The 11,642-nt window shown below is 41.5% G+C and overlaps 1 protein-coding gene across 1 annotated transcript in view; it reads right to left on the minus strand.

The window, feature by feature from the left end:
- Window positions 1-11,090, minus strand: part of ATG10 (autophagy related 10) — a 100,501-nt gene extending 89,411 nt beyond the window's left edge. The window contains exons 1-2 of the mRNA XM_035099694.3: window positions 10,866-11,090; window positions 6,339-6,461 (exon numbers count right to left, since the gene is read on the minus strand). Of these exons, the coding sequence (XP_034955585.2) occupies window positions 6,339-6,461; window positions 10,866-11,084 (342 nt within the window). The 5' untranslated portion in view covers window positions 11,085-11,090. The remainder of the gene's footprint in view (window positions 1-6,338; window positions 6,462-10,865) is intronic.
- Window positions 11,091-11,642: the final 552 nt, after the last annotated feature.

Consider the following 11,642-nt stretch of genomic DNA (forward strand, 5'->3'; position numbering starts at 1 on the left):
ATTTTCACATAATAAAAGAAAAAAAACACCTTTAAAATACTTTTTAATATTATATATGTTTATATTATTTGAGCTATATGTGTTAATGAGAGAAAATAAAAATAGATATGGGGCAGAGGAATGGCCATGAATATAGATCAACAGATAACCCTCTATTCAGAAAAGAGATCTCAAAAACATCAGATAATCCAAATAAAACAAGGTGGTATTCCTTAAGCCATGACAGCTGACCTACTTTCAGTTAGGTACATATGATAAACCTGTAAATACTGACAAAAAAGGCACAAACGTTCAATAGATATTTCAATAGAAGCATTGAGGATGTATCCTTCCCATATGCCATAGAAAATGTGATTGAAAATTTACCATCTGTAAATCAGGGAAATGTGAAGTAGCACTTTCTAAAATTAAACATTAAAAGTATGCAGACCCAGAAAACTCACACTAAAGAGCCTTGTAAGAACAAATGCATTAGAAATCACTAACTTAAATTTTAAAATTTAAGGTCTGTGAAAGTTAGAAAATTCTGCATATTTCACATCATAAAACTAAAATACTGTACATTATTCCTGAGACCTAGGAAAGCATGCAAATCAGAAAAAGAGCACTTCATGTTAGAGAACAAGTGAACAAAAGTAATGGATACATATTAAAATGACATCAATTATGAAAAGAAATAAGAAATTTCTTGCAAATGTGATCCCAAATATATGTTTACATTTATAGGAGTTATACGGCCATTGCGATATTGATACAACAAATACATATCTTATGATCTACAGTACTGTACTATGCTTGTGACAATGAAGCCATACCATAAATAATATATGCATTAGGAAGCTGGAAGAGGGGGAAAAATCAAGATGGGCACAAAAATAAACAAGTGATGAGAGGTTGTATAAACAGAGACTGATAATCATGCAGCACTGTGGGTTTTTTCACACATTTTGGGGGTGGGGGGTGAGGACTACTTGCTCACTGTGAGAGAGTCCACCTGATGCTATCAGGGCAAATAAAGGCAAAAGGGGAAATTAATGCCAACACAAAATAAAACACATAAGAGATGCGTTTGCTGACAGTGTGTGGGACTATATATATAAATATATTCACCAGTCAAATATTAGCAGCAGTTCATTAGTAAATATTTTAAATCTTTCTACACAAGCTTTTGATTTTTAAAATGCCAGATCCCCAGCAAATGGTGAAATGTGTACAGAATCAATGATGCAAAGGTAGATGATACCTGGTAGGTGGGCAAATGTAAGCTGCAACTTTGCTTTCTTGTTCCCAGGTGGCTTTTCTCCAACTTACTTTCTTTGGTCTCTAATTCTTCATCTTTCCTGGCACCTTCTTATAATATATTGTATATTGTTTTATCCTTCCTAGGAATATCTTGCTCACCCCATTCCCTTGTCCTGTTTCTTACAGTTTGGTACTCCACTAAGCTGATCCTGCCTATTTTCCTTTCCTCAGCTCATGCATCCTCTGCAACTCCCATCACCCAACCATTGGCAATGTTGGCTGGGACTGACAGCAGTTATAGTCTAGATGAGGACCCAGAATGGGGATGGCTGCTTAACATCTTCTTAATTGCAGATTAAGAAGAGCCTTAATGGATCAGACCAAAGGGACTAACCAGCGTCCTGTCACTCACAGCAACGAGTCAGGTGCCTCTGCGAAACCAAAGGCAAAACATAAAAACAAGAGCCATCTTCCCTTGTTCCAAGCAATCACTGGTATTGAGAGGAAAAACTGCCTCTGAAACCTTCAGCTCGGTTGGTTAGAGAATGGTGCTGATAACACCAAGGTTGCAGGTTTAATCCCCATACAGGAAAGCTGCACGTTCCTGTAGTGCAGGGGGTTGGATTAGATGATCCTCATGGTCCTTTCCAACATGATTCTATGTGACTGATTCTTTGGTTGCCCACTGTAACTTGTTTGCAAAGCATGTTGAGGGTAAAATTGCTTGTCTCCACAATGACCTTGATACAGTACTGTTATTACAGCAAGTCCAGATGAGGGCATCAATGTTGCATCTGAGTTTTCTGAGATCATTTTTAGTTGATGTAGCCCAAGGACACAGACAAGCTGCTTGCTAGTATGCCCATCTTAGCTAATCAAAGCTAGCCAGGGAAGTTTGACAGAAGGAAATGTATTATAATGCCCTCACCAATGTACAGTATTTCAAGAAGTGAGAAGTTCTAAGGACATTGCTACTCTGGGTTTGGTTTTCCTTTGAGGAAATATTTTGTAATATTTGGTTTATTTACTGATACAGTATAGTAGAGACAAGCGGCTTATGAACTCCCAACAATCAGCAAACCTGCTACCTTACAATGAAACCCCAAGGAGATGCACCCCGCACCCCAGTGTGTCATTCTCCCTGTCTCTGAAAGCCTACACTGCCCTTCTCCCACTAGCAAGAAGCTACCAGATTAACCATATCTGCAAATGTGCAGACATATGCAATATTATATATGAAGTATTATTTTCCAATTATTATGTTTACCTGGAATGAAATGAATTGGTCTATAAATGTCTCTTTTTTGTTCAGATCACTACATTTTATTAACTAAATGTAAGCTGTTCACACCAACAACTTTTTGTTAGTTAGATGGCAACATGGACGACTTTTAGAGAAAACATTTGTTCCTGGGGGAGACTGAAAGGAACATCAATTTTTTCAGCAAAACTGTTTACCTCTTTGGGAATATAGCTTCATTGAAATTTCACAGAAGTAAACCAGATGTTTCATTTCTTCAACTTTATGTAATTTTCATGTCAATAGGAATGTGATACAACATTTTTGTTTTGAACCAATCTCTTGTAACATCAAGTTTAATTAAACTATGTTAAATTACTTTGCCTGAATATGCTATTTTTCTCTCAAGGGACTCCCTGCACCTCAGACAGACCCCTTCCACATACTTGGCACCACATAAATTTAAAGAAGCATCCTTTTCTATGGGAGATGTATATTTGCACTTATGTACAAAAGAATAAAACAGGAATTCTTTTTGGCCTGGTGCCTGAGGTGAATGGTTAATACAGGAAAATCTAAAGTGAGCCTAGAACAGCTGCATACCTTTAAGGGTGCTGCTCAGTTTTCAGTACACAGATTCCTGCTGTTTGTGGCTCTATCTCAAGACAGCTCGGAAGGTTTGGTACAAAACCTGCCGGTTTCTGCTTTCCAATCCAACAGGCAGAATCTCTTTCTGAAACACTTTCTCGTCCCAGCAATAGCCAATAGCTGTAAGTGCTAGGTTGCAGGAGCAGAGCCAGAAAGAATATGCAAGTGTGCCTCCCTCCATAGCTGCTGCCTTGACAAAGCCTCATGAAAAACCATTATCTGGCTTTTCATCTACCCCTTTTAAAAACATATCCAATTATCCCAAGTAGAAAATGTTGCATAATTTAACCTTATTTATTAACTGTAAATATATTAAATAACCTTTGGGGTCCATTTTGCATCCCTGCAAAGACTGCACCTGAAGCAGGTGCCCTGTCACCCCCCAACTTCATTATAAACCTCCTACATACTAGGTCCAATAAGCAAATTAAGCATGCTGTCCTCAACAAATAAGTCTTGCCAAAAAAGTTTAAGTACTGATTGAATCACATGGCAAGCATAGCTGGGAAGAATATCTGCTGAAAGAGAACCAAACTGCATAGTTGATAATGAATGGTAGCTGCATATTAAGAGCTTATTTCTCAAAGGAAGCACAAACAAATTGGGGTTTTATTAGCTGTTTCATTAAGTTTTATTTTAGACAAACACACACAGAAAGCATATGTGCAACATCTGATATAAAAGGATTCTATTCAAAACAAGTCTCTGTACAGAACCCATTAATGTAGCATTAAATTACTCAACAAGGCTGCAAATTTAACTATAAATTTAACTCTTTGACTAATCTATCATTTCTGACAGAGTTTATTTCATTTGCTCTGATCTTTAAATCAATGTGTGTCTCACTCCACCACATTAGTTCTCTCTTTTAAGTAGCATTACATATATACATATATCTCTCTGTGTGTGCCATGGGCTATTTATTGTAGCGCTTTCTTTCTATCAAGTTTGCTCCTAAAACAAATCAGTGTGTGTGCTTCTGTCAGTAAACATTTGAACACAGAACAGATCAGTTTAGAGAAAATTACCTTGCTCTTAGAGTTGCTTTTGTGACGATGCTTTATTTATATTCCCACTAAGACACAATGAGCCAAATTCAGAAAGTACCTGTGCTAGAACAAACCAATTCTTTTTGCACATGCAGCTGTAATGTTCAATGAGGAACAATAACTGAACTCAAATCTAAGCATTGAGGGGGTGGGGGTAGGATCTGCCAGGAAGAGAAATGTCTCAGTAGCATATTCAGTAGCTAGGGAATTCTGAACTTAAATGCTAGCTACAATGCAGAAGTCGGATATTCTCAAATCAAATTGAAATTAATGTACTTGGGTACAATTCTTGTCACATTTTCATGTGGGTAAATCCCACTGATTATAGCAGGGCTTACTGCATAGCATTGTATCCACTGCTACTCTCATGCAACATGCACTTATTGTTATTATTATTATTAAATAAATCTGCATAGTATCCTTCAACTGTATGCCTCTGTAATTTTAATGGAACTAAAGTATAAGTACAAAACCATACCAAGCCTAAAACCTCAGTATTGCCCATGACTGGCCGTGGTTGTTCTGGGTTTAAAAATGAGATATTTCCCAAACCTTTCTGGAGATGCCAGGGATTTAACCTGGCAAAGTTTGCAGGCAAGGCACGTGAACTGAAACTAAAGCCATGAACTATGCTCAACAATCTGTATAGACAGGTTCCAGTTTCCTATAGTAAATACTGCAGAGAGAATCACAGAGGCCTAGGGTCTGCCCAGGACCAAGGAAACCTAAGTTCAAATCCCTGTCCCACTTTATTGTTGTTGTTTTCAAAAAACAAACAAACCTTAAAGCAGTATTAAAAAACGTTAAAACTAGAAAAATTCACAGCCATACTTAAAAACATACAAAAGTTAAAATACTAACACAAATTAAAATTACCTCAGGTTTCTAACCATCTGGGTAGGCTTGCCAAAAAGAGTACAGTGAAGTCACCTGCTTGATCTCAATAGGCAGGGAATTCCAAAGTGCTATTGCTGTCATACTAAACAATTGAGTTCTTACAAATGTGCAATGGGTATTATGTGGCACCTGTAGCAGTGCCAATTCCACCAATCAAAATGGTTGAGTGGGCACATATGGGATAAGGTGCTCTCACAGGTAATCCGGTCCCAAGCTCAACCTGATACATTACTGAGTCGTTGTAAAGACAAATTGGATGGGAAGAGGGAGACACAATCATATACAATACCCTGACCACATTTGAGGAAGGGAAGGGGTAAAATAAATAAGTAGAACAATCGACCGTAGACTGAAATTTTGCAATCAAGATCCGATTTGCTATGAAACAAAACCCTCCCGCAAAAAAAAATCACTTAGTCTTGACATTTAACTCCCAAGCTTGATTATTTTTACCACAAAATATTACTCATGTGGCATATATTTTCCTAAGATACTTTTAAATGGAACACCACACATGCAGAAAAAACAATCTTTATTTCAATTCAAAATTGCCAATTTACCTCATTTTTATGGTCAGACAACAAACAGGCTTTTTCTTGGTCAATTGTGGCAAAAAAGACTCCTCTCTCAGCAATTAGGTAGGAAAGCTTTTGTTAATCAGAATATCATTCAAAAGAGTGTTTTTGTCTTTCTTTAGAGTGCAATTTATGTTCTATAAATACTAATGCCAGTTGTGAACAGGAAAGCTAGCGGAAATTTTTTTTAGGTTGGTAACTTTTGTAAATATTTCCAAAACTATACAATCTACCTGATAATTCTGTTTTAAAAACACCTTTAAAAATACTTAAACACACATTGAATCCTCAAACTACTTTTTGATTTGAAGGAACCATAGTGTGGGAAAGATAACAGTAAAACAGGAGTACAGATTTCTTAATTATTATTAAATTTCTATTCTGCCCTTCATCCAAGGATCACAGGGCAGTTTGTGATATGAAAACACAAAAATACATAACACAGCAACAAACCAAAACAGTAACCACCTCCCACCATCCCCCATCCAGTTTAAAAGGCCATAGATCGTTTAATTGGCCAAAGGAAAGGCCTGGGAGAAAATTAATGTTTTTGCCTGGCATTTAAAGATATGCAATGAAGGCACCAGGCAAGCCTTCCTGGACATCAAAACACATCCCTGGCCTACAAAATTTGAGACAAAACTAGCAACACAGTGTTTGAGTTAGAGATTAAAATATGGCACATACCTTTACAATTCTCCACTGCCAATTGTCTCCTTCTTGTTGCGAGTGTTTGATAAATTCTGCACAATATTGCTTGAATTTATTCTCTTCCAGAAAGAAATCTTCACCACACAAGTTAAGTGACATCTATTTAAAAAACCAAGTGTTAGTACTGGCAGATATACTTAACTCTAAATAGAATATATAGATCTCCCAAAGGAACAGGAAGAAATAGAAGAGATCAACAAACAATAGGAATTGGGCTGCTGCCCAATCCCTTGCCTTCAGATGAACTTTCCACTTATGGACAATGATTTCATGCCATTACTTGATGGTATAATGTTTCTATAGTAACTTATTCCCTGTACAATTTGATGGGCCATTAAGCTAATGCTGGAATTGCAAACCTACAGCCTTCCAGTTGTTGCAAACCTACAGCCTTCCAGTTGTTCCAACTGCCAGCAGCCCAAACCAATGTGGCCAGTGGTTGGTAGCTATAATCTGATAACTTCTGGAAAGCTAAATATTTCCCATTCCTGAGCTAACAATTCCTGTATTGCAGGGGGTTGACCTAGATCAGGCATAGGTAAACTGGGCCCTCCAGATGTTTTGGGACTACAACTCCCACCATCCCTGACCACTGGTCCTGTTAGCTATGGATGATGGGAGTTGTAGTCCCAAAACATCTGGAGGGCTGAGTTTGCCTATGTCTGACCTAGATGACCTTCAGGGTCCCTTCCAACTCTACGATTCTACTAAACTTTTCCAAAGGCAGAAGCCTCTACAGAATGAGTACTGTTTTTTACATTCCAACCTGTAAACTACAGTCCCAGGGCCAGATCAGGCCCGCCATGGTTCTAAATCCGGCCCGCCCAGCCATTTAAGAACCCGCCGCAAAACTGAGACTTCTAGCGATGGCGACGGGAGGAAGAGGCCAAGCAGCGGTGGCTCTGCCAATCAAACACCACGCCTGGTTTACCTCAGCGCAGCACTGAGGCACAGCGTTTGATTGGCAGAGATGTCCCTGCGCCACGCTGAAGTAAACCAGGCATGGCGTTTGATTGGCAGAGCCCCCGCCGCTCAGCCTCTTCCTCCCACTGGTGCTCCTGTGGCTGCTGCCACTCTGCGTCCTCGTGAGGGGGGTGGCAGCAACGTTCCTGGAGGACAGCCGGCCCAGGCTAGGGCTCAGCGGGGAAGCTGCCGCCACGCTCCCATTGGCGGCCGACATGACAGTGGAGGATGATGAGGCCGGCGGCGAAGTGGCACAGGCAGCAGCCTTCACCTCCGAGGAGCAGGAGGACGAAGGGGCAGAAACGCCCACACGGGGCGGCAGCTGCAGGTGAGGCACCAGCTTGTCCTTGTCTTCGTCTCTGTGCTCCTTGAAGAGGTGCACCGGGCAGTGCATGCCGCTCTTGGCCAGCTCCTGCAGGCTCCCAGCTTCCGAGACATCCAGCTCCCGCAAGCATGCCAGTCCACTCTCCAAAACTTCCTGTCCACCCCCGACAGTCTCTGAGGGACAGTGAACCGGCCACCTGTTTAAAAAGTCTGAGGATCCCTGCTATAATGCATTCTGTCAGACATAGAATCATAGAATCATAGAGTTGGAAGAGACCACAAGGGCCATCCAGTCCAACCCCCTGCCAAGCAGGAAACACCATCAAAGCATTCTTGACATATGGCTGTCAAGCCTCTGCTTAAAGACCTCCAAAGAAGGAGACTCCACCACACTCCTTGGTAGCAAATTCCACTGCCGAACAGCTCTTACTGTCAGGAAGTTCTTCCTAATGTTTAGGTGGAATCTTTTTTCTTGAAATTTGAATCCATTGCTCAGTGTCCGCTTCTCTGGAGCAGCAGAAAACAATCTTTCTCCCTCCTCCATATGACATCCTTTCATATATTTGAACATGGCTATCATATCACCCCTTAACCTTCTCTTCTCCAGGCTAAACATACCCAGCTCCCTAAGCCGTTCCTCATAAGGCATCGTTTCCAGGCCTTTGACCATTTTGGTTGCCCTCTTCTGGACACGTTCCAGCTTGTCAGTATCCTTCTTGAACTGTGGTGCCCAGAACTGGACACAGTACTCCAGGTGAGGTCTGACCAGAGCAGAATACAGAGCAGAATACAGTGGTACTATTACTTCCCTAGATCTAGACAGTATGCTTCAGTAAAATGAGCAGAGCGTGGACGAGCAGACCACTTTCAAGGATTGAAATGCTGATATAGGTGAACCTTCTGCCATTTGTATCTCTCAGTTTTACATGGATTATTGACAGTATGAGTAGGATCAAATATCACCATCACTCTGGATTACAAGGAACTGGGAAGTTTCCAAGTTTGAGGAAAATGTTAGTAATTACTACATCTCCCATTGCAGTTATCAGATGTGAAATTGTAATCAACACAGTGCAGGTAAAAATACTGTAGTCTTCACACACACTTTAAATAGAACCACCTGTTTTTAGCAAATGAGCAGATGTAGGCATAACAGAAAAACTGAAAATTATAATGCAGTATTGCTTCTTTCCCCATAGGCTACTTGTACAATAAAATCATTATAAGAGGAAATAATTGGCCAGTTCTTTATTAAATGCACATATAAGCAGCCTACTAAATTCTGAAAGAGCCGTGAGAATTTAGTCTGCTCTTATATCTTGTATCATTACCAATCTTCCTTTATGTTTGGTTTTCAGAATTAAGGATCCTATAGCAATGCTGCACATAACATTTTGTTGTAGGACCCCACTTGTTTCCTTTATCTTCATTGTTCAGGTGTCAGTGTCATTGCTTTTGTACCAGCACCCACATAATAGAATAGAATGGAATAGAATAGAATAGATCTTTATTGTAGGAACAACGAAATTTCCCGGTTGCTGTATCAACTCAATTAAAACACTCCACATGAATTAAAATACTAATAAGCACAATACAATACAGAACAGTAAACAAATGAAAATAAAAATAAAAATACTTCAAAGTCCAGAATTTCCATTTAAAGCCAAAATTGCTTTAGGAAAGAAACATACAAGAGGGAGAGAGGTATCCTCAGATTTCCTAAATACAAAAAACCTTTTTTAAAAAATAAAAAAGCCTAAAGAAACTCCAGTGAGGACTAGGAATACTCAGAAGACGCAGTGCTGAAATGAGGTGGAAACAGAAGATCACGTAGGAAGGGGAATGGAATAGATAGATATGATCACAGGGAAGTTTAGGGAAGTTTTTAATGTCTGATGTTTTATCGCTGCTGTATTATTATTATTATTATTATTATTATTATTATTATTATTATTATTAATGCTGTTGGGAGCCACCCAGAGTAGCTGGGGAAACCCAGCCAGATAGGTGGAGGGTAAATAAAACTATTATTATTATTACTACTACTACTACTACATGGAAATTTACAGCAAAGAAATACAAAATGAGAACACAAAATACACACCAAAAAACAAACTGATAATGCCCTTCTCACAAACACATTTAAAAGGCCATAAATTGTTTAATCAGCCGAAGGCCTTGTTAGAATCATAGAATTGTAGGGTTGGAAAGGACCCTGAGGGTCAACTCATATAACATTTTCAGCCAGCGCCTAAATTACAGTATCATGGAAGAGGGCATGGTTGACTGAATGGAACAGTGAGCAGGAGCATTAAGCACTGGAACCTTTCATTGCAGATCCCACCTGTGTCTCTGAACACCAATTGCAGTGGAAAAACTAGGCGCATCCTCCTTCACATCCCCCTTCTGGGCTACACAGGCTCCTGATTGGTTACTGTAATAAACAGGATGCTGGACTAGATGAACCATTGATCTGAGGCAGCAGGTTTCCTCCTTATGTACACACACCAGAGAACCCGGGGGTATTTAGTGCATCTCCAGCTGGCTCTAAGTTTCGGAAATCACAGGTGTCTTTCCGCTCCCTACAATTCAGTCGCTGCTTAGTTCCAACAACCCAACGGAGCTGCTGTGGTGACCAATGACCAGTGCAAACATGTGCACCTTTCCACAGCCCACATTTCCCTCATTTGGCCGAGCCAGAAGCAACGGGAGGCAGCAGGCCGCCCGAATGAAAAACGTCCCTTGTTGTTGTTTTCAAATGGCCTGAAACTTCTTGTCCCAGGGGACCAAGCTGCGCCAAGGCACAGTTTGCCATTCGAATTGCAAGCCTGTTTCTCCTTCCTCCTCGCCTGTAAAACCACTCCTGCTTTCGGCATGTTTGTATGGACAAGAAGATATCTGGGGTGGGAATTCGCCTGAAAAACATGCAGTAAGGCAGCACAATTCCCCACCCACCCACACCTATGGCATTTCTGTTTACGGCTGGCGGATGGGGGAAGGAGAGAAACTGAGTGTACACTTGGGGGGGCAGGAGGGCGGCCTAAGGAAAGGGCCACGGCAATGGCAGTTTCAAACGGAGGCCGGTATCCAGGGCGGGAGTTTCCAAACCGCGCCTCTGAGGCGAAGTTGGCACGCAAAAAGCTATTTGAAACCCCTCCTGCAGCCGCCTCTTCCTTTCCATCCTCCCTCTTCGCCTCGACTCCCCCTTTCGCTCACCTTCTCCGCCTCCCGCCAATTTCTGACGGATGCGCACAAGGCTCCGTCTCTTCCTTTCTTGTGGGAGGAGCTCGGGGGATGGGAGAGAGAGAGAGCGCGCCAGAGCGCAAGCGCAGAAGCACCCGCGCGGTTTCCTTCCCTCTCTCTCCCACCGCTCTCGGGCTCCGGTAAGAGCCTCGGAACCCGCACTTCGAAAGCGCATGTGCTAGTCCGACGCATGCGCGTCTGTATGCGAGGGAGCGGTTAGAGGGCAGGGGGAAAAGTGTTGTGTTGGGAAAGGGTGCTGCGCGTTGTTTTAGGGTTGGCAGCGGTTAACGTGAAGGTCCTCCTCCCAAGTTCACCTTTCCCCCCTTTTTTATTTTAAAAAAGTGTGTTACTAAACATGAGGCAGCTGGAATTGTTCCCGCTCTATTTCCGCGTTTGCAAAGCGGCAATACTTTTCCTCCCCAAAATTCCTGCCTTCTATTGCAGCAAATAAGGGTTCACAGTACACAACCTGCTGCTCCGCGCCCCCCCCCCCAAGTAGCCTGCAAAAAATGAGCGCTGATCACGTCTGCGGTTCTCGCGGCGCTGGCTAACTTCACCAAAGCGATGAGGCCAGATAAAAGTTCTGAGAGTTGGCGGGAACGTTGCCAGTCCCTGCAGTTTGTTGCTCTGACTCATCTCATCCAGAATTGTAAAATGTTTTGCTGAAATCTTTTAGTCTTGGTGAGAACTTGGCAGAAGGCAGCCTTCCTCGTTCCAATAACCTTGAAGCGAGGTAACTTTCTGGGGGCC

The sequence above is a fragment of the Zootoca vivipara genome, chromosome 10 (assembly GCF_965207765.1).
Source record: "Zootoca vivipara chromosome 10, rZooViv2.hap1.1, whole genome shotgun sequence".
In the NCBI taxonomy this organism is placed as follows: domain Eukaryota; kingdom Metazoa; phylum Chordata; class Lepidosauria; order Squamata; family Lacertidae; genus Zootoca; species Zootoca vivipara.